The sequence below is a fragment of the Phytophthora infestans genome, genomic scaffold (genome assembly GCF_000142945.1).
Source record: "Phytophthora infestans T30-4 supercont1.82 genomic scaffold, whole genome shotgun sequence".
Taxonomy (NCBI): Eukaryota; Oomycota; class Peronosporomycetes; order Peronosporales; family Peronosporaceae; genus Phytophthora; species Phytophthora infestans.
Genome location: NW_003303677.1, coordinates 202,607 through 221,079, shown reverse-complemented (window position 1 = coordinate 221,079; position 18,473 = coordinate 202,607). Strand labels below are relative to the sequence as shown.

Here is an 18,473-nt window from a genome sequence, read left to right as displayed (position 1 = left end):
TCAATATTATAATCTGAATTAAACATAGAATTGACTGAACTGCGCATGTGATGCGGCCGCTGAGCCAGGAAACGAATACTTTCATGAGCGATTGTATCCATCCTGAACTAAATTCGTTGAATCAAGCCTAACAAAAGACCCACACGTGATTAAACAAGCCTCCCTCAGAGTGTCGGATATATTAATGGATACGTCATATACCGATTTCAATAATTACTCATTCGTTTGGATAGGTCTATCGAAAATGTATCGCAATTTTTCTCTCACGCTATCGCAAAGCAGAATTTGCCCTTTTCTCTTAGTAGCGCGGTTGTAGTAATGGACGATCGATCGTTCATCAACGCCGGGAATGTTAAAATATTTGACAACCATTCCTAAAAACATCGAAATGGCTTTTAGGATCTACACGTACTCTGAGGTCTATCGAATAATCATTTCGGTAGCAAAGTAACTATGGCTAAGGAAAAATAGTACTCAACTTGAAATGTCGTCCTCGGGTCATATCGTGAGAGAACAGATTCTTATGAAGTAGCTTATCGTTACTGCAATCATCGATGATGACCAACCCCGGTTTATTCGAGCTCAGAGGAGTCCTTCTTACCTGAACGACGCTCGGTGGAGACTCAGGATCAGCAACAGTTTTGAATTCATCAAGCTTATCTCTGAGTAAATCTTGAATTCCTGATGCGGATTACGAGCAATTATCGTAATAATGAGGAGGGTTCTTGAGAATGAGGTTGTTCTTTTCGCTAAACGATGGGCCCAATACGATCTAAACATATATGTGATTAGGGAATGTAACGGGTCAAGTAAATTCGGTTAAAATCGAATTTGATTCGAATCATAACTGGTTAGACCCGGTCCAAAATTATCCGAATCAAACCGGATATAATTCGGTTCGGATATAATTCGGCTCAAACCGGTTTGAAGGAGACCAAACGCCATGCTTTTAACCTTTGATAGCTAGTATCTCCCCCCCCCCCCGGCCATACCTATCGGGAGAGGTAAAATTCTCTCTTTAAGATGCACAGCCTGATCGGCTCGTCAAATTGACAATGTCTATAAAGCCTGTCAGTCTTCCACTGTGGCCGAATTGCCACATCGATCACACGCTGCGACTCACAGGCAGCGGCACCGCAGCGCTCCTTACACTACGTGAAAGAGTCTCTTGGTTCTCTCTGTGAGACGGAAACAAGGGGACCTTCGAGCTGCAACTACGAGCCGGACTACTCCTATACTATTTAGCGGCTACTACACAAATAACGCTGCCCACAGATATGGGTGCCGACACAGCGTCAATAGACGCTGATACCACCTCCACTATCTCATCGACTGGATCTTCTGGCGGAGTACGCTTCCGCACCCGCAAAAACGAATCTGACATCTACAACTACATCAAGGAGCTCGGTACTGGGCATTTTCAGTGTATGGTGTGTGCGAGGGCAGGCGTCAATCAGATCTGGCGCACCCGCTCTACAACAAATTGGAGGGGTCATCTTAGATGACTCATCTACTTAGTCATCATACCGATGTTTACAATCCCCAAGCCGAGTCCAGTCTTGGAGTATTTGGCCGTCGAACAAGATCCTGTACGGAAGCTGAAAGGATGTCTCCTGAGAATACCAAAGTTTGCGACGACAAACTGGTGATATGGATTGTCGCGAATGCCTATCCGTTTGCTGTTGTAGACCAAGAGGAGTTTGTGACCTTCTGTAAAGCATTACACCCCAGGTTTAATGTATCTTGCCAACGTACAATTCGCAAGAAAGTGTTACGGCAGTGGAAGACAGAGAGGGAAGCCGCTCGGGTCGAGATTCGGCGCGAGATTGCAGGCCGCCGTTGCAGTTTTACCACTGATATGTGGACGTCTCCCTCGAAAAGAGGTTATATTGTGATCACTATGAACTTTATCGACACCAATTGGGAAATGCGCTCCGTTATTATTGCATTCAAACGGGTACAGTACCCGCACACGGGTAAACGTCTCGCTGAGCACTTTATTAGGGCTGTGAAGGACATGGATAGCGGGATCCGAAGCTCCATTTGGACGGTTACGGTCGATAACGCAACTAACAACACCGCTATGGTCGGTATGATAAACAGCAAATTACCGAGCGAGATTGCCAGACTGGCACGAGCGGCGTTTGACGAAAATCTGCCGGTGTCGTTGCCGTCTCCTTCGGATACCTCGTCTCAGCAGGTTGTGCAGTTAAGTTGTACTGCACACGTCCTCCAACTTGCAGTGAAGGAAGGGCTCGCGAAGTGCCCACTGGTTGATTCAGCTATTGGCTACTTTCGCGATCTTGCCAAAAAAAATATCGGAATCTACTAAACTAACAGAGGCGCTCCAGCAAGTATGTGCTGACATACTGCGCGAATTTATCACTCCTAAGCTGGATGTGGTTACGAGGTGGAACAGTACGTGGATCATGCTGGATAGTCTTCTCAGAATGAAGCTGCCTTTGAACGAGATGCTGCGGCGCATTGAGCTAAAGGAACCTCCCTATACTGGATTTACTATCCGTCCAGGGGATTGCCTCATTAAGGAGATAACGGAGGAGTCGTGGGCAGCAGTGAATACGCTATACACCTTTCTCGAACCTATTAAGGAGGCCACAGACATGTTATCAGCGTCAACATACCCCACGTTCGGTATTCTCCTGCTTACGAACCACGCCATCAAGCTCCACGCAGTTGAAACAATTGAAAAATCTCAGGACGAGCATACCTAAACGTTTGCTGACGCAGTTAAACGGAAGCTGGATGACGACGAACCAAAATTGGACAAAAGGGGGGCACGAATTGCAACCGTTCTACTGTAGATCCACGTGCTAAGCAGCATCTCGATGTCTTGGTCAAGAATGTGGCCAGCGTCAAACAAGAAGTTATTGATGAGTTTAACCAGCACTATCGCGCAGCTTTTCAAGCTCAGCAGCAATCGAATCGTGGACCCCCATCTGCACAAAAGAAAAAGGGCAAATCACTACGTCAACTTCTTGCGCGCAGCACCCACCAGGTTGCTAGTGCCGGTTCTTTTGGGGTTGCTGAAGAAAGTCTCGATGCCCGTTCCGACAACAGCGCTTTCGTTGGTGAAGCGGCTCGATATCGAGATGCGGCGAGCGGCGACGATGATTCCTTTGCTAAGGAACTCGATCGATGGTTAGCAGCCGATGGAATGAGTGAAATGACTGGAAGCAGGGATGTGTGCACCTGGTTTCGTGTCACGGGAGACGTCTGCCCGCGCATCAAACTCATGGCTCAAGATTTCCTTGCGATAACTGCAACATCAGTCCCAAGCGAAATAGCTTTTTCAGCTGCTGGAATTGCTCTGAGCAACCGCCGTGCTCGACTGGGTGATGATGCCGTGGAAGCCATTTGTGAGCTGAAGTCATTCTTTAAGTTCAATCAACGCAAGGAGCAGCACCCTTCCGATACACACGAGTAGACCCATTCCTTTGAGGTGTTTGAGGTCTAACGAAGATCAAAGAAAGTCGTTTACAAAATTGCGAATTGCAATCCTCAAAGTTTAGGATTAGAAGATACGTACGGCACTTGTTACCATGGTGGTGCTGGAATTGATGTCGCTCGTGTATCACCGGGCTGTGTGCATCAGTGGGAGCTGCTTCACAATGCAAAAAAGTCGTTAGTAAACGGTTATTGTAGCAGCCGCCGCTTCCTAATTTCGGCGTGGCTGTGTGGAAGACCAGTCGTCTGTCGCTTACCTCTAAGCTCAGCATTGGCAACCACGGTCTCGTCATTGTCGAACACGATGGGAACTGCAAAAAGCTGCCAGGCAGTAGGGCCGCCCGTCTTCATGACAAGGCAAATGTCCACTGGCCATCCGTCGCGTCCTGGCAGCACAAAGTACGTGTCTCCCACTTTCCACATCGGAGCTCGCCACCGAAGATCGTCCCAAGGTCGAGAGGGCCACAGACAGTAGTTCCACCGCAAGAAACCATCAAGCTCCAAGAAGGTGAGGTATCCGACGAGCTCTCCTTCGACAAGGGGTGAGGACACGAACTGGTTGGGGAAAGCTAGACCGCAACAGACGTACCAACACACGTGACCTCCACGAGCTCGAGCATCGTTAGCCAGTCGACGAGTTACTTCGAGATCAGCGCACGCTAACGGCAGGAGAGGCACATAGTCGGCTACTTGAGGTGGAGAATAGGCTGGAGAGAAGAATTCCGAGTGATTCACAGCCAATTTGATGCGAAAGTGCGTACTAAGCGCTGTAGGAACCGCGGTTGTTCGTGCCCAACACGCGCTCCCAACGTTTGTCGTCATTTGCACGGTGACATCAGCTGACGGGAAGAAATTAGGCCGCGGGGCCACAGAACGGAGCAACCAAGACTCGCCGAAATCTGCCACTTTCAGCATCTCCCGTTCGGAATCAAAGATGCAATTCAGCGGCTTAAGATCTCGGTGCACAATGGGCACTGGCAGGCCATGAAGAAGAGGTACGTGCGTTCGTTGCTCTTCTTGCTGCTATTGTTGCTACTGCTACTTTCACCCACCGACGGCTGTGGATTGCTGGTGGAATACCTGTTATTGGAGCTCATAGACGACGCGTAGGACTCGAGGATGCTGCGCACGTACAGCTCCTGATCGAGACTCGGACGGCTCTCCTGTTTGCTTCCACTTCGTCTTCTCTTTGCTCTCCTGTTTGCTTCCACTTCGTCTTCTCTTTGCTCTCATAGCCGTCACTCGTTTCCACCACTTGACGCCGCGGCTGGAGCTGCTGGCGCTCGCGCTGCTGCTGGTGCTCGTCATCTCACTGGCTGTGCTGGCGTTGCTATTGGCCGACATGTCAAAGGCCATGGGCAGCTCCGGCACCACAGAGGACTCGGAGGAACCCGTGGGGAAGTCGCTGCTGGTGCGCTCGTCCAGAAGCAGCAGCGGCAGCTTCTTTTGCCGCTTGTCAGGTGCTGCGATGGAGGCCATGAGGCATGTGACGCGACAGCTGCTGGCGGCGTGGACAGACCAAGTTCAGATGCACAATTGGCACCGACGCACGCAGGAAGAGCGCTGCTTTCGAATGAGCCGACACCAAGACGTGTACAGCGCGTTCTGCACGAGGCCCGCGACGTCCAAGAGCAGCCTCGCTTGGGTAAACACTCGCAGGGGCAGTTCGTACACGCCTGGGTCCAAGTTTTCTCCCACCCGAACCCTCAGATACACAGCTTGCTCTCTCATGGCTTTTGCACTCACTCCCGTACGTTCCAACGTCTCCATGACTATATCCGAATTCGCATCTTCCACAGTCCCCACTACGAAAGCTTCCACTTTGATATTATGAGGAGGAACGAACCTCGTATCCACCCCAACGCGAGCTCTTGGACCGTGACCTAATGGTAGCAACCAGTTACTGGTGTCTGTTGTCAGTCAGTAGGAACGGCACATTGGATCTCAGTCTCAACTGTACACCCGTCACTTCATTCCTCGCTGCTGTCAGTCGGATACCTTCAGGAAGTTCCACATGAGCAGTCGAAGACGCCCAAGTCACCCGTCGATTTCCTGATCGGTTGGCTGTTTGGTCTCGACTTTGTGGCGCTTCGTTCACTTGAGCTGCTTGATTCTTCATCATCGAAAGGTTCGTCATCCTCCATATCTGCACTTGGATCTGCACTTTTCACACTTTTAGACATGGCAGGAGCGAACTGTGTCAATAGCCACATGATCTATGTGGACGGTAAAGGGGGCCCACTTAGAGAAGCGTCCACCACTTCAAACGAGAAGCTTGTGGACCGTGGAGCGACGTTTAGACTGGGATCCTGGTACGGTAATTGCCTTGCAAAGTCGTTAAAAGACTTGGTACGACCAGAAGGACCCCTTGCCTGCTTTAAATGTTGCTCTTGTTGCTTCAATTGGTCAAAAGATGAGGAAGAACTCATGGATTCGTCATTGGACATGGACGCATCGTCGTCTGCGTGGTCGTCTGGAGCTGCAAAGCTCCCACTACCCGAGCGAATCCGTTCGTCGACACTTCCTTGTCTTCTGAAGCCCCCACTCTGCTGCTGAGCGCGTGGAGAGCCGTCGCCAGACCTCGTGTCGCCCATGGACGCCATCAGATGAACGGTACGGGTACATGTATTACTGAGCACAGTACCTCTAAAATCACATGCAAGGAAACGGTCCCTAGGCAATAAGTGATCAGAGTGTGATAGACAGTCGATAATTCGCTAAAATAGTGTTTGGTTCTACCCAATTGCTAACGTTTCATTACCTTCAGCAAAACATACCACTACTAAACGCATCATACAACAAATTCGTTTTGGTGTGAAACTTGTAGACATTAATAACCGGTTTAACCGGATTTGACTCGGTTTGACCCGGTCCAAACTCGGTTTAATCCGGTTGTGTGAAAAAAGGCAACCCGAAATCCGGTTGAAACCGGTTTACATTCTCTATATGTGATGCCCAAAGGTTGGATATCACCCATCGAGGCTGACTTAGACTTCTTGAAAAGCGAACACTAATAGTCAGGGATGCTCATCGTGTCTTATCGTCTACTATATAGCCTCAGACAAAATGATCTTTTCATATCCAAATTGTGATGGGGTCACACAGCAATTTGTACAGAGGAAGTGCTTAAGGTAATTAACCATCCGAGTGAACGTTAGTCCACGTGTTCCCGGCCTCAAAGGAAAACAGTTTGCTACTTAGAAGAGTAGATTTAACACTGATGTTTGTATAAGTAAGATTAGCTTGGGATCCATACAAACTAGAGGTTGGCCCATATATCGTCGGGCTGCTACCGTGATGTCGTGGCGTGGTTGGTATTTTTGGAAAACACAATAGTCATATTTTAAAGTTTTCACATTATTAATAATAGTAGTAGATTGAGATTTATTATTGAACTCTTGTATAATAACTTGTGTACATGTACTACAACAGCAAATAACTGCAATATAAAATATGAAATGTATTTTGAATAGTACTACGCAAATCATTATTGTAAGTTAAATTATTACAAAAGTACTACGAAGCCTAAAACATCATTATATAACCCGTATGTACTAAAGTTTCGACTGAGGTTAAAATATGGGTCACCAAAGCCTAAAAGTTTTTTCAACAGCTCATACGACGATATAGTACGTGTGCGCACGTCGGCGAAGTCTACAAATACAAACTGACCCGCACATACCCGGCGCCCTTTGCGGGACCTGGCGAACCACAGATGAAAATGGGGCAAGACGAAGTTTAAACAGTGCAATTAAGTACGATATGCTGACCATATATAATATGTACACCAAAAAATGCGATTTTAGCCAATTCGCTGCGCTCGGCAGTCAGTAGAACGCGCGTATTTGCGTTACATTTGTTAGCTCTATTCATGGCTAAAATGGCAATTTTTGCAGCCAAGCCGAGTCACAAAGATAGGTGCAGTCAAAAGGATGGGAATATATAGTATTAAGCAGGTGGAGTGTAGCCATGCGCAAGGAAATGTTCATGTTAACAATCAAGCCCGTTACGGACAGACGCAGACCTCACTTCACCGGGGGCTTTGACTAGCCGGCCGCCGCCGCTACGCTGCGGAGTGGTATGGCTGGTTGTAGATGAGGTTACCAGCAAATTTATGTGTTTCTTGGTGATGCGTGTTTTGTGATCGTCGTGCGTCCAGTAGATCTTGGCCTCGTGTACTCAACAACTTATCTTTCCGTCGTCTCATGTGGCCTCGTACAATATCGTGCTTTGGCATGTTTCCGCTAACCCGTACTATAGGTTGGATGTCGTGTTCTTCAATGACCCGTGCTATTCCTGGCTTCGCAATTTCCTGCTCATCCGTGGTTCACGCTGCATAGTGGTTAAGCGCTCTCTCATTTGGGTTCATTCTCTTTAGTACGTCTTCTTTCGTGGTTGTTTAGAGTTCACTGTTCTTAAGTGTGTACATGGGTTGCACCGGTGTTGTGGTACATAGGCTTTCGTGGCCGTTCACCTCCCATCGCCGGTACTCAAGCCGAAGGGTGCTATTCTTTGGTTTGGTAGTAGTGTTGCTCCGTCGCCCGTATATTGTCGAGCAGCTACTGTGGTGTTGTGGTGTGGTTATATCGGCTGTGCTATAGTGGTATGAAAGTGTATATCTGTTTTGCGTGTTATCGTGTCGTGATTTACCGTGGTATCATGCTCCGCGGCGTGACCTCGTACTGTCCCTATGTGTTTTCCCGTGATTTCATGGCTGGCCCATCGCCCGCGCATGCTGTTCGAATGCAATATCTTCCTCCGTGACTTGGTGAACTCAGGCTCTACATTGGTATCGTGCTCCGTGGTTTGTTCGAGGTTTGGTGGCTGCAGCGCTAAGTATTTCTCGATGAAATATGTTGTGTTAGGCTCCAAACGCACTCGTCGACCCTAGTACGGTATGATTTCGTGTACTTGAGCCACTTGCAGTTTCGTTATCTCATGTGGCTCTGTTCGACATCGAGGTGTCGTACTCTTTCGCTTCACCGTACTCAAACTGGGATACATGCTCTGCCATAACCCGTGCTTTTTCGTGTCCTTCGCTGCTTTCTGGTTCCCCACTTACCTGTTTCTAACACCGCTTAACGGTTATACATTATCGCTTTTGGTTTCATTCTTCGGCACACCGCCCTCTTTAGTATCCGAGTTTTCAAGGGCTTCCGTGGTTTTTTTGCAGGTTTTGTGGTCCATATTCATTCATGGTCCATGGTGTCTCATCGACGGTACCCTCGCCGACGTGTGCTATTCCGTAGTTATTTTGATCCGTCTCCCGTGTAACGTGCTCTCCTGGTGTCACTCCATCGACCGCGTTATCGCGCTATCATGCAATCGCGGTGTGATAATGCTATCTATGGTATTGTGCTCGCGTAGTGTATATGCGTTTCCCGTGTAATTGTGTTCTACAATGGCATACTGCTCCACGTTGTGCACTCGTGGTATCCCGAAGCGCTTCCCGGTGCTTCTATGGCTGATCTGCCGCCCGTGCAATCGCGCTGTCGCCTTCCGTGGCTCCGTGATTTCACGTCTACAGCTCCAGCGGTTGGGTGTTCTCTCACAGTCTAGTGGCTGGCCCACCGTCCGTGCTATTGTGTTATCTCGCAGTATCGCGGTTGTTCTGTCGTCTGAGCTATCGTGAGCTACCGAAAAATCGTGCTCCGTGGCTCGTCCCTACCCCAGTATCGTGTTCCAACGCTCGGTGATTTCCCGCTTATACTCTCCAGTGGATTCGTGTTTGGTGTCTTGTAGAATAAGCTGTCCTACCTCCCATAAGCAAGCGCGGGGCAATACCACTAGACACAACAGCGATGACGGATTCCCACGAGAGTCGGACGCTGGCCAGTATGTTTCGAAGCAGTGTAGATTTTCCAGTACCATCCGGGCCAGCAACAATTGTTTTGTTTGCCTTTCAGAAAAAATGGCAGCTCAATAATCGGGACGTAAACCACCCGCTGTCCTTCGTTCAGCTGGTCTGCTGTGCTTACAAACGCCTCCAAAGTTGACGCATCGTATCCAGTGAGCTCACGTCGAAGTAAGCCGTTTTAGCGAAGCGAATTCACGAATCAATGTTGGGGACAATTCCAATTGAACAAGCTCGTCGAAGTTTCCTATCGCATACCCGCTCGTTTGAAGTGGTTCTTGAATGCTCACTAGCATCTTAAATTCTACCGGCGCCAACTTGAAGGGGTCCTTTAAAGCCTTATGCTTGCACGCACTGTTTTGGGAAAGATCAGGGACCGATCCCATAAAACACCAATATTTTCTGGAGCGGAATACACCAGAGTGATGACAAAGAGCTGGCGTAGTTGATACGGTATTTGGAACTCAGCAGCTTCCCTAAACAGGAACCCACTCATTGTGATTCTACAAGTAGCCAGCCTCCTGCGCCGCAATTTGGAATGTGTGGCAGACAATCCCGTTAACCGTTCTCAAATCTTCAAACGACGTTGGGCCTCTACACGGACAGAGCAGTAGCCGAAGATGGAGCCGCTAAATATCACGAGGAGATATGAGAATCATGCGACCAACCGCAGCCTGATTCTGTTTTTGGCAAACCCATCTTTTTGATTGCCCTTTCCTCGGCGCTTTCCAACAGGGATGTCCTGATACAACATCGTTCTGGCAATATGGTTCTCGGGCACCTCACTCGCACACAGCGGACTACCACGCTCCAAATCCGCCTCCAGGTTTTCCGTCCGACGGAAGCAAACCGTGTGCCCTGACCTGAGATGAACTGTTAGTTTTGTCATCGCATGGTTTCCCCCTGAATCGTGAAATTGAGCATGCGCATGCAAGCTTCCACCGGAGAAATGTAACGGACACTCAAGAAACGTAGAATCTCGTTTGGCTCTCGCTGCGCAGTCTGCTGTCCTCCTCGAACTTCTTCCACAGCCATGACGGGGCCTTTGTACACATCCTTTTACAGGTATTTAACCGCAGACATATCCGTGCATACTTTCACATTGATGTGACAGTTGTACTTCTGGGATAAGTACGGGTTGTACGGTACAACCCACTGGTCAATCGTAGCATTGCTGTATTTTCTGCCTTTAAAGTGTAAAACTCATTCTTGTCGCCGACGACGTCTGTACACTAGATATCCATTAGCATTGATTTGTGTAAATCCAGCTAATAGCTTGGAAAATTCTTTGGAGCACTTGCCGTTCTTCATACACGCGCATGAAAGGTTTGCAGGCCCGCATGGACCATGGACCATGCATGACTGACCGTTTCATACAGCTAAGGATATGTATCCTTATATGGGATCTCAGCGCATACCATCTTGTCTACGATCTCGCGCGCTCAAGGTTTGGCTTCGTCAGCCAAACTAATCAATACGTGAGGGTGGGGAGGGCTTGTTTTTGAAAATCGACACCTTAAATACTCACTCTCACCCGCCCCAAGACGGCTTGGTTTAAATCGTCAAATGTCGCTTGCCGTTTTTGCTGCCACACGCGAGCCACGATATCAAGTCGATCTTGAGCTGTCTGGATTTAGGAAAATATCGCTTTAAAAAGCTCGTCCCACTTGGGGCTGAACGTTTTAGTTAGGAAGACGTCGGACCGTCCATACTCCCGAGCAATTGTCATCGAATCTTGATACGACTTGTACATGGACCGCGGACTTCCCGGGTGGGAGTAGCATGAAATGCCTGCCAACTTGATTTAGAAAGTAGGTAGGTCGTCCTGTGCTGCCTCCGTCCCGGTCCGGGTGCACCAATCTGTTTTGGTCCCGGTGATATTCCGACAGCAGCACTTCACTCCTTCCGCCAAAGTCAAAGTATTATCGTTGAGCAGAGCGTCTTGAACACCCCTGTATTGATCGGCGCGAAGTTTTTTTTCTGATTGTCGGCCTCCCAGCGAAGTTGTTTTAGCTCACATTTTGTACGCGGATCTACACACCACTGATGGAATTGATGCCCGCCTTGGTGAAGAGCGGACTGATCCACTTTCTGGTAAAGGCGGAGCGCGACGAGTTCACGAAGCGATATCCTTTTCTTGTTTCGATACTCAGCAACATTCGCGAACTCGTCTGTGTAGTTCCGGTCCTTCTCTCCATACGGAAGGAGAAGCGGGTATTGAAGTGGATCGTAATCGGCGTCTCGTACAAACGTAGCAACCTATGATCACGTGTTAATCCCTTCAAACCAGCTGATAGTTCCTTGGCTTATATTGCATATGCAAGATAGTTTGACTTGGTGTTCGTAAACGCTTACTTGCTACAGAAATGGTCGACAAACCGAACGTTGCAATACCCGGTGCATACTGCATATTAACGTGCATGCACGACCGCTAGTTTAGGCTCTAAACGGCATTATTCAGTCCAGTCCCTTAACATAGGTGCTGATTTCCGGACGTCTGGTAGTACAGCGATAGGCGAATGTAGCAAGTGTAGCAGTTTTAGAGAACTTTGAGTTTTTAGTCAAAAACTAAAAACTGTCCAACTGCGTACATATTTCGAAGGTTTTCCCATCCAGTGGCGAGCAATCAAAAGGTCAGTTTTATGGTCCATACAAGTACTAAGCCAATAGCACATCTGAGCCTGGGCCCCCGGCTTTGGCCTCACGGATTGCATAGTATGCAAAATGAAGCCATGTTGCACTTAATATACAATCACGGACATTGATATTTTGCATATTCAGCCCATGGTATCGTGCATATGCACGAGAATTATTCAGCAAACGTCTCTCTGTCCTCTGCGGGCTCCACCGTCTTTTGTCGGAGTCGCTGGTCGCATACGGATCTGACGTTCCTGGTTCGAAGGTCGCAGCTTTCCTTCTCTCCAGGCCTTTTGCCATACGTCTAAGTCGGTTATTAACACTCCGTGAATCACATGCCTCGGTGGTATACATAAGTAGATCGGCACATTACCATCGCACCCAGAGCTGTAGTAAGCCGTAGTGTGGGGCTTCGCGCCCTGCATCAGAGAGTAAACCTTACACGCACGCTGGTGCCTCTTCGGCTGCGTGTCTCGGCTCCTCCAATCATTCACCAACCGCGCAACATGAGTAGTAGCGTGCCCCGCCACACCAGAACCCGACGCATCAGAGATCTGCTCCCTCACACCAAACGTGTTACCGTCGAACATGTCTGCTTCTTAGAGCATGGTGAGCTGTAAGTGGTGGCGCTTCATAAATTTCACGTGAGTCAACGGCTTCGAAGTCTTGTCCTTGTGATACGCCTTCTGCACAATGTAGCTGTTCACTGTAACGATATCAATAAGTCCCAGCACGAAACTCTTGTAATACTTGCGGAATGTCACAGTGCGCTGGCTGGAATATCTTTGCAATCGGAGCTGGTCATACTTGCGAAATGTCACAGCGCGCTGGGTGGAATATCTTTGCAATCGGAGCTATCCAGATCCACACTTCCACCCGAAGCAAAGAAATGTACAGGTTTTGTGTCCACCCAACAAATTGCGCGCAGGCCAGGTACTTTAGTAGACTTCACAATCTTACGCATCCCTCGATCCACATTCTTTGGTCGTGTTTTCATCTTACATACAATCGCTTTGCCGTATCCAACGCGATTTGGCATGAGAGTGCCCACCCAATGATAACCCATCAGGAGTAGCTGAATCAGTACAGCAACTGAGGTGTAGAAGCTGTCAATAACGACTAGTCACTTTGCAGGAAACGGTGCGTCACCGAACACTGCTCGTAGGTTCCGAACGACAACAGAAGGACCTTCGCTCTTGTCGAGTTGGGCAGTGTCGCTTGCGTGGTTCGTTTTGCCACATGAAACCTCGAACCTGCATAATGCAGGTAGAACACGATCCCACTTTCTTCAGTAAACTGAATGATACAGAATAAGAAATTTGCAGAGCCAAAAAATACCTGATGCAGTATGCGGTGTTTGTACTGCACAGCATAAAGAGCTTTGTCCCCCACTTATGCGGTTTGGGCTTCATGTAGACTCGCATCTTGTTGAAGCTGCTACGGCTTGGATAGATGGTCTCATCAAATGAAAGGTCCACAGGTGGCTCGTATCCTTCCCGAAATGTCACTTCAACAACCTTGCCGATCTTCCCCGTTCGGTCCGTGGTGGCTCTTGGGTCGTCGTTATCATTAAAATGTAGATTTCTGCAGATATCCATGAATCTATCTCGTGTCATCACGGAGTGAACGCTTCACGGGGAATGGCACTCTCATCGTTGGGTTCCAATGGTTTGCCAGCTTTTCACGATTTGGGCAAAATTGTCCTCGCGATTCGTAGCCCTATGAAACGGCACAGCTCATGTGGTTCGATTGGGGGTACTGGTTGTAGCTCTTGTAGCACATCACGCCGGGTCTTCTTCTTGGTGGCAGGATTCGCTTGGCAGCGTCGCTGTGACGCTTGTAGGCACCATCATTACGTACATGGAGCACATACCTTTGGTAATTGTTTGAGTAGATAGCAATGTGTTGCCGGCATGAAGTAGAAAATCAGTCCCCACGATGCAGTACTTCAGGCGTGCACCCAGTAGATCTTGGCCTCGTGTACTCAACAACTTATATTTCCGTAGTCTCATGTGGCCTCGTACAATGTCGTGCTTTGGTATGTTTCCGTTACCCCGTACTACAGGTTGGATGTCGTGTTCTTCAATGACCCGTGCCCTTCCGTGCTCTTCCTGGCTTTGCAATTCCCTGCTCATCCGTGGTTCACGCTGCATAGTGGCTAAGCGCTCTCTCCTTTGGGTTCATTCTCTTTAGTACGTCTTTTTTCGTGGCTGTTTAGAATTCACTGCTCTTAACCGTGTACGTGGGTTGCACCGGTTTCGTGGTACATAGTATTTCGTGACTTCATATAATGTACATGAGCTACCTTTCAAATTAAGTCAAAACATCACTACTCTGCCTAAAACCATGTGGCATATCGGAGTCAGCAAATGCCACTCGGAAAGGATCTACGCCACTCTGTCGGTCAGTATTTATGCAAATAAGTCAGTAAGTGCGTCAGCTATGCAAGTAAGACTAATGCATGCGGAAGATAGTGGAAATACCCTTCACTAATAAAACAGCTCAGCGGAACAATTTCAAGGCATAATATTGGTGTTTGTGGCGACCATCGGCAAATACTACCCGTCCATAAAGATACTTCGCGTGAGGAGAAGACAAAACCTTGCTCTAATAGATCGCCGCAATCAAAGATATGGTGTCGACAGCCGCACGGCGATCACGTCACAGATAGTATTATGTTTGAGTAGGTGTATTTACACCAGCTAAACTGGGATTCCTCACCGATCTATGCCAATTCCATAGCATCATGGATACTGACCCGTCTTCTGAACAACATATGCTACATTTGCAACCACGCGCGCCTCCGATTGGCGTCAGTTTGGAAGCTATGCGATCAAATGAGATCATAGACAAAACCTTCCCGGGTACGATGGTGCTCATCTTGCAGATCACGTTAAGCCCCGGTCATGTCTACCATAACATGTGAACACTAAAAATACTGAGTGCGGTGTTGTTTTGGAACGTAATATAAGTAGAACACACTATATGTTGCTTTGCTTTGAGTAGAAACTCTAAGCCCACCGCAGCGCAACGGAGGTAGCTAACCCACACTACACCAACAAACCATGCCCTAGCGTCTGCGGAGCGGGCGCCCAAAGCGCTAGTTTCCCGCCTTCTAACCTGTCCGCCTGTCAATCAGTCCGTCGTTTTCCTTTCTTGCCGATTTTTCCTGCGTTTTCGCATGGCTACAGTCAGTCTTTCTACTGCATTTATGTCCCATCTTACCGACCGCGCCTATCTTTTGGACTCGACTTAACTATGCCAACATTACAATTATAGCCAAAAGGCGTCACACAGTTATCTCACGCGCGCATGAGTCAATATTTCCAGACCTCCAGCACTGACTGGATCTGTCGCACGATCAGACCGTCTCTCGCCCTCGCGATTGGACGTAAGGTAAACATTTTTGCTGAGCACTAAACGCACGGATTGGATGCAAGCAACCAGGTGAGCTGTGTTGATGATTGATTATTTACATTTAGCTACGCAAAACCTGTCGTATATACTGCATATCGGGCACAGTGTCACACGCATTTATAAGATCTCTACGATGTTATTTTCCACACACTTTTGTGGTGTAGCGGGATCAGCAAAATCTGCGAGATTGCCAGATCCAACTTACCAACTGCGCCCAGACACCGACTAACGGAGGGGGTCCCCCGATGATCCGTGTTCTGCTGAACTTTCCTCACCTTGTGTACCCGTCGGTAGGGCGGGATCTGCTCTCTCGGTAACTTCCGAAGAGTTCAAGTGGTGAAGCTTGAGTGTCTTGGCGAGACGTGGGGATGGGGTGGAGCAGCAGTGGAAAATCTTCACTCTGCGTCCGTGGATGGTTCCGTATCCTAAGCGAATATTCGAGCTTATGGATCCGGGGCCTAGATCGTGGATCTGGCCGTAGGGTTGCCTTGCGGGTGTGTTCCCTTGCCTTTGTGTTGTCCTTTAAGTCGTACTTGCCGCCTCCTGTGACGGGATCTTGAGAGTTGAGAGCCCCTAGGGTGTAACCGACCAAGTAGTAAATTCGGTTAACCTGTCGGATCTGCACAAGTAAAGGAAAAGCTCACTAGGTTGTAGGATCTGGCCAATGTATTATCCAGTTATCACTACCAACACTAGATTCGCAATTCCCAACCTTCTCGGAGCTCGTACGGCCAATGTAGTTCCGGTTCTTGAGGGCAGGAAGGCACTTGCGTGTCACTGTGCAAATTGGAGTCTCTATTGATATTTAAGCCTATACCTGCCTGGGTTTCTACCTTCTATGTCTTTCATCTGCTAAATCCCTTACCAGGCTCGGCTGCATGTCCCTTCTTCCCTTGACCCATCATCCCAGCTGTGTTATCTTCAGATCCACCGGATATATGACGTAATCATCATGGTCACCCTATTATGGGTACACTCATCCGGATCCAGGTCGCTTGGATCCACCTCACTGTAATGGTACACTCGCCGTGGATCTGAACTCTCCAATCATCCAACATCATCTTGCAACCGTCTGTGATCTCCGTTGTCCTACGAAAGTTCGAGATCCACTGTATCCCTCATCCCTATACCCTGGATCCAGGTCCCTCCAGGCGGGATCCTCCCTCCTTGGATACGAACTCGGAAGTATGGGATCCGGGGTACCTCGCGGTGGATCTTGACTCTTCATTAGCCGTGGCTACTAGATCCACCGTCAGAGAGCACCGACCAACCTTCCTTCATAGGATCCGCACTCGATCCACTCTTGTATAGTATATCCCATATCCATCTTAGTGAATCCAGGTAAGGGTGGATCCGAGGTAAGTCTTGGTGGATCTTGCCTTCTCGTACATCGCTCATATCAGATCCATCGTCATTCCATACGGGGTGCTGCTCGCCATGGCTAATCCACCACAGGCAACTTGCACCCGTGCCAAACAACCCAAATCCTCTATAATCACTTGAAATTGTCACTGATTCGGGATAGTGACCCCGCGTCAGGACCATTCTCTTATTTCTGAGAAAGCACTTCACCACAATCGCCTCCTGTACGTGGTCGGCGCTGCACAACAGCGTCCACGACGTGCATCACCAGCATCCACAACCGCTTTCTCCCCTTCGCGACACATGTCTCCCGCCAAGCGTACCGGCAAATCGTCGGGCAAGGTCCCATCCACCACACCTCCGGTCAGTCCGTCTTCCATGTCGCCCACCGATCTGCGGGTTCTAGCCCAGGCTCTTTCCGATCAGGTGCAAACCCTGACGGCGGAGCTCCAGACGGCTCAAGATGCCCAAGACCAAGCTGCGTCTCTACACACTACCCAACTTCAGACCTTGCGGGCCCAAATCCATGACCAAGCGATGGAGATCCAGGGGTGGGAGCACCGTGCGGCCTCTCGGTCGCAGGACCTGCGACTCCTGTTGGCTGATCAGACGGTCGAGATCCGCGACCTGACCGGACGGCTGGATCGCGCCTCCCGTCAACGAGACGTTATGCGATATGACAACGACCATCTCCTTAGGGAGATGGCACTCGCCGGATCTGAGATCCACCAACTCCAATCCCGGATCCACGACCTCGAGCGGAATCTGGAGGATTCCCAGACTGCTAGGGCAGCTGCGGATGTGAGCTTGGACCGCCTCCGTGACGAGTTGCGTTTGACCCAGGAGGAGGTGGTGACCAACGACTATGTGGGATCCGCCCATGACGGATCCGCCTTAGGGTCGGCGCGTGGAGGGCCCCCGCGCCAAATCCACCTCCCTCGTCGCCGGATGTAGCCCTGGCTCAACTCTCTGAGGAGTTGCAAGACACCAAGGAGTCGCTCGAGAGGGCGTCTGCCGGACGAGATTACGCGCTTGAAGAATTCGTGCGTATGACTCGATTGCGGGACGAGATCCAAACGAAACTGGCAGACAGCGAGCTCCAGCGGGACAAGGCGACTACCAAGTGGGCGGATGCCGAGCGTGCGCTAACGGAGCTGGAATCCAAGCTTCGCCGCATGAGTACGTGGATCCTCTTTTAGCCCTTGCTAGTAACTCCCATGTTCACTTGTTATTGTCAATCTAGGTGACAAATTGAAGAAAGCAGATGCGACCACCGCGAAACTCCAGGATCAACTTTCCGCAGCCCAAACTCAGCAGCAACAGCTGATCCTGGAGCGCGATCGCGGCCTGTCGGAGCGCGATTTGGCACGTCGACGACCGGCGCTGGTGACAGCTGCCGTCTCGGATCCACTTCCTCCCTTGTCGGGGCCCTCTCAGGCTGCTAGCGTTTCGGCTCCTCTTACGACGGTAAGTGGGGCGGATTCGTCGACTGCGAAACGCCCGCGTAGTACATCTCTCGCTCCTAGCACCGGATCCTCCCGTCCCCATAAGCAGGCCCGAGCTTCCCCGAAAGCCAAGCCCAAAACGACTCCGGTTTCTAAATCTGCTCCGCAAGCGGGATCCACTTCTGTGTCCAAGGCAGGATCTACACCCGCGCCCAAGACTTCCGTTTCTCCCTCGAAGTCAGGTGCCCCCTACAAGTCTGGATCCACCGCTAGATCCAAGTCTACCTCGGCGT

The 18,473-nt window shown here is 49.5% G+C and overlaps 2 protein-coding genes across 2 annotated transcripts; both read right to left on the bottom strand.

Moving 5' to 3' along the window:
• Window positions 1-2,983: 2,983 nt before the first annotated feature.
• Window positions 2,984-4,085, bottom strand: PITG_18829 (uncharacterized protein; the record flags this gene model as incomplete). Its single annotated transcript, XM_002997193.1, has 3 exons — window positions 2,984-3,135; window positions 3,723-3,995; window positions 4,055-4,085. The coding sequence occupies 3 exons, from the start codon at window positions 4,083-4,085 to the stop codon at window positions 2,984-2,986; spliced, it is 456 nt and encodes a 151-aa protein (XP_002997239.1).
• Window positions 4,086-4,406: 321 nt separating this feature from the next.
• Window positions 4,407-6,059, bottom strand: PITG_18828 (uncharacterized protein; the record flags this gene model as incomplete). The annotated part of the gene is made up of 4 exons (XM_002997192.1): window positions 4,407-4,523; window positions 4,600-4,966; window positions 5,009-5,270; window positions 5,708-6,059. 4 exons carry the CDS (start codon window positions 6,057-6,059, stop codon window positions 4,407-4,409), a joined length of 1,098 nt encoding a protein of 365 aa, XP_002997238.1.
• Between the last annotated feature and the right edge of the window lie 12,414 nt (window positions 6,060-18,473).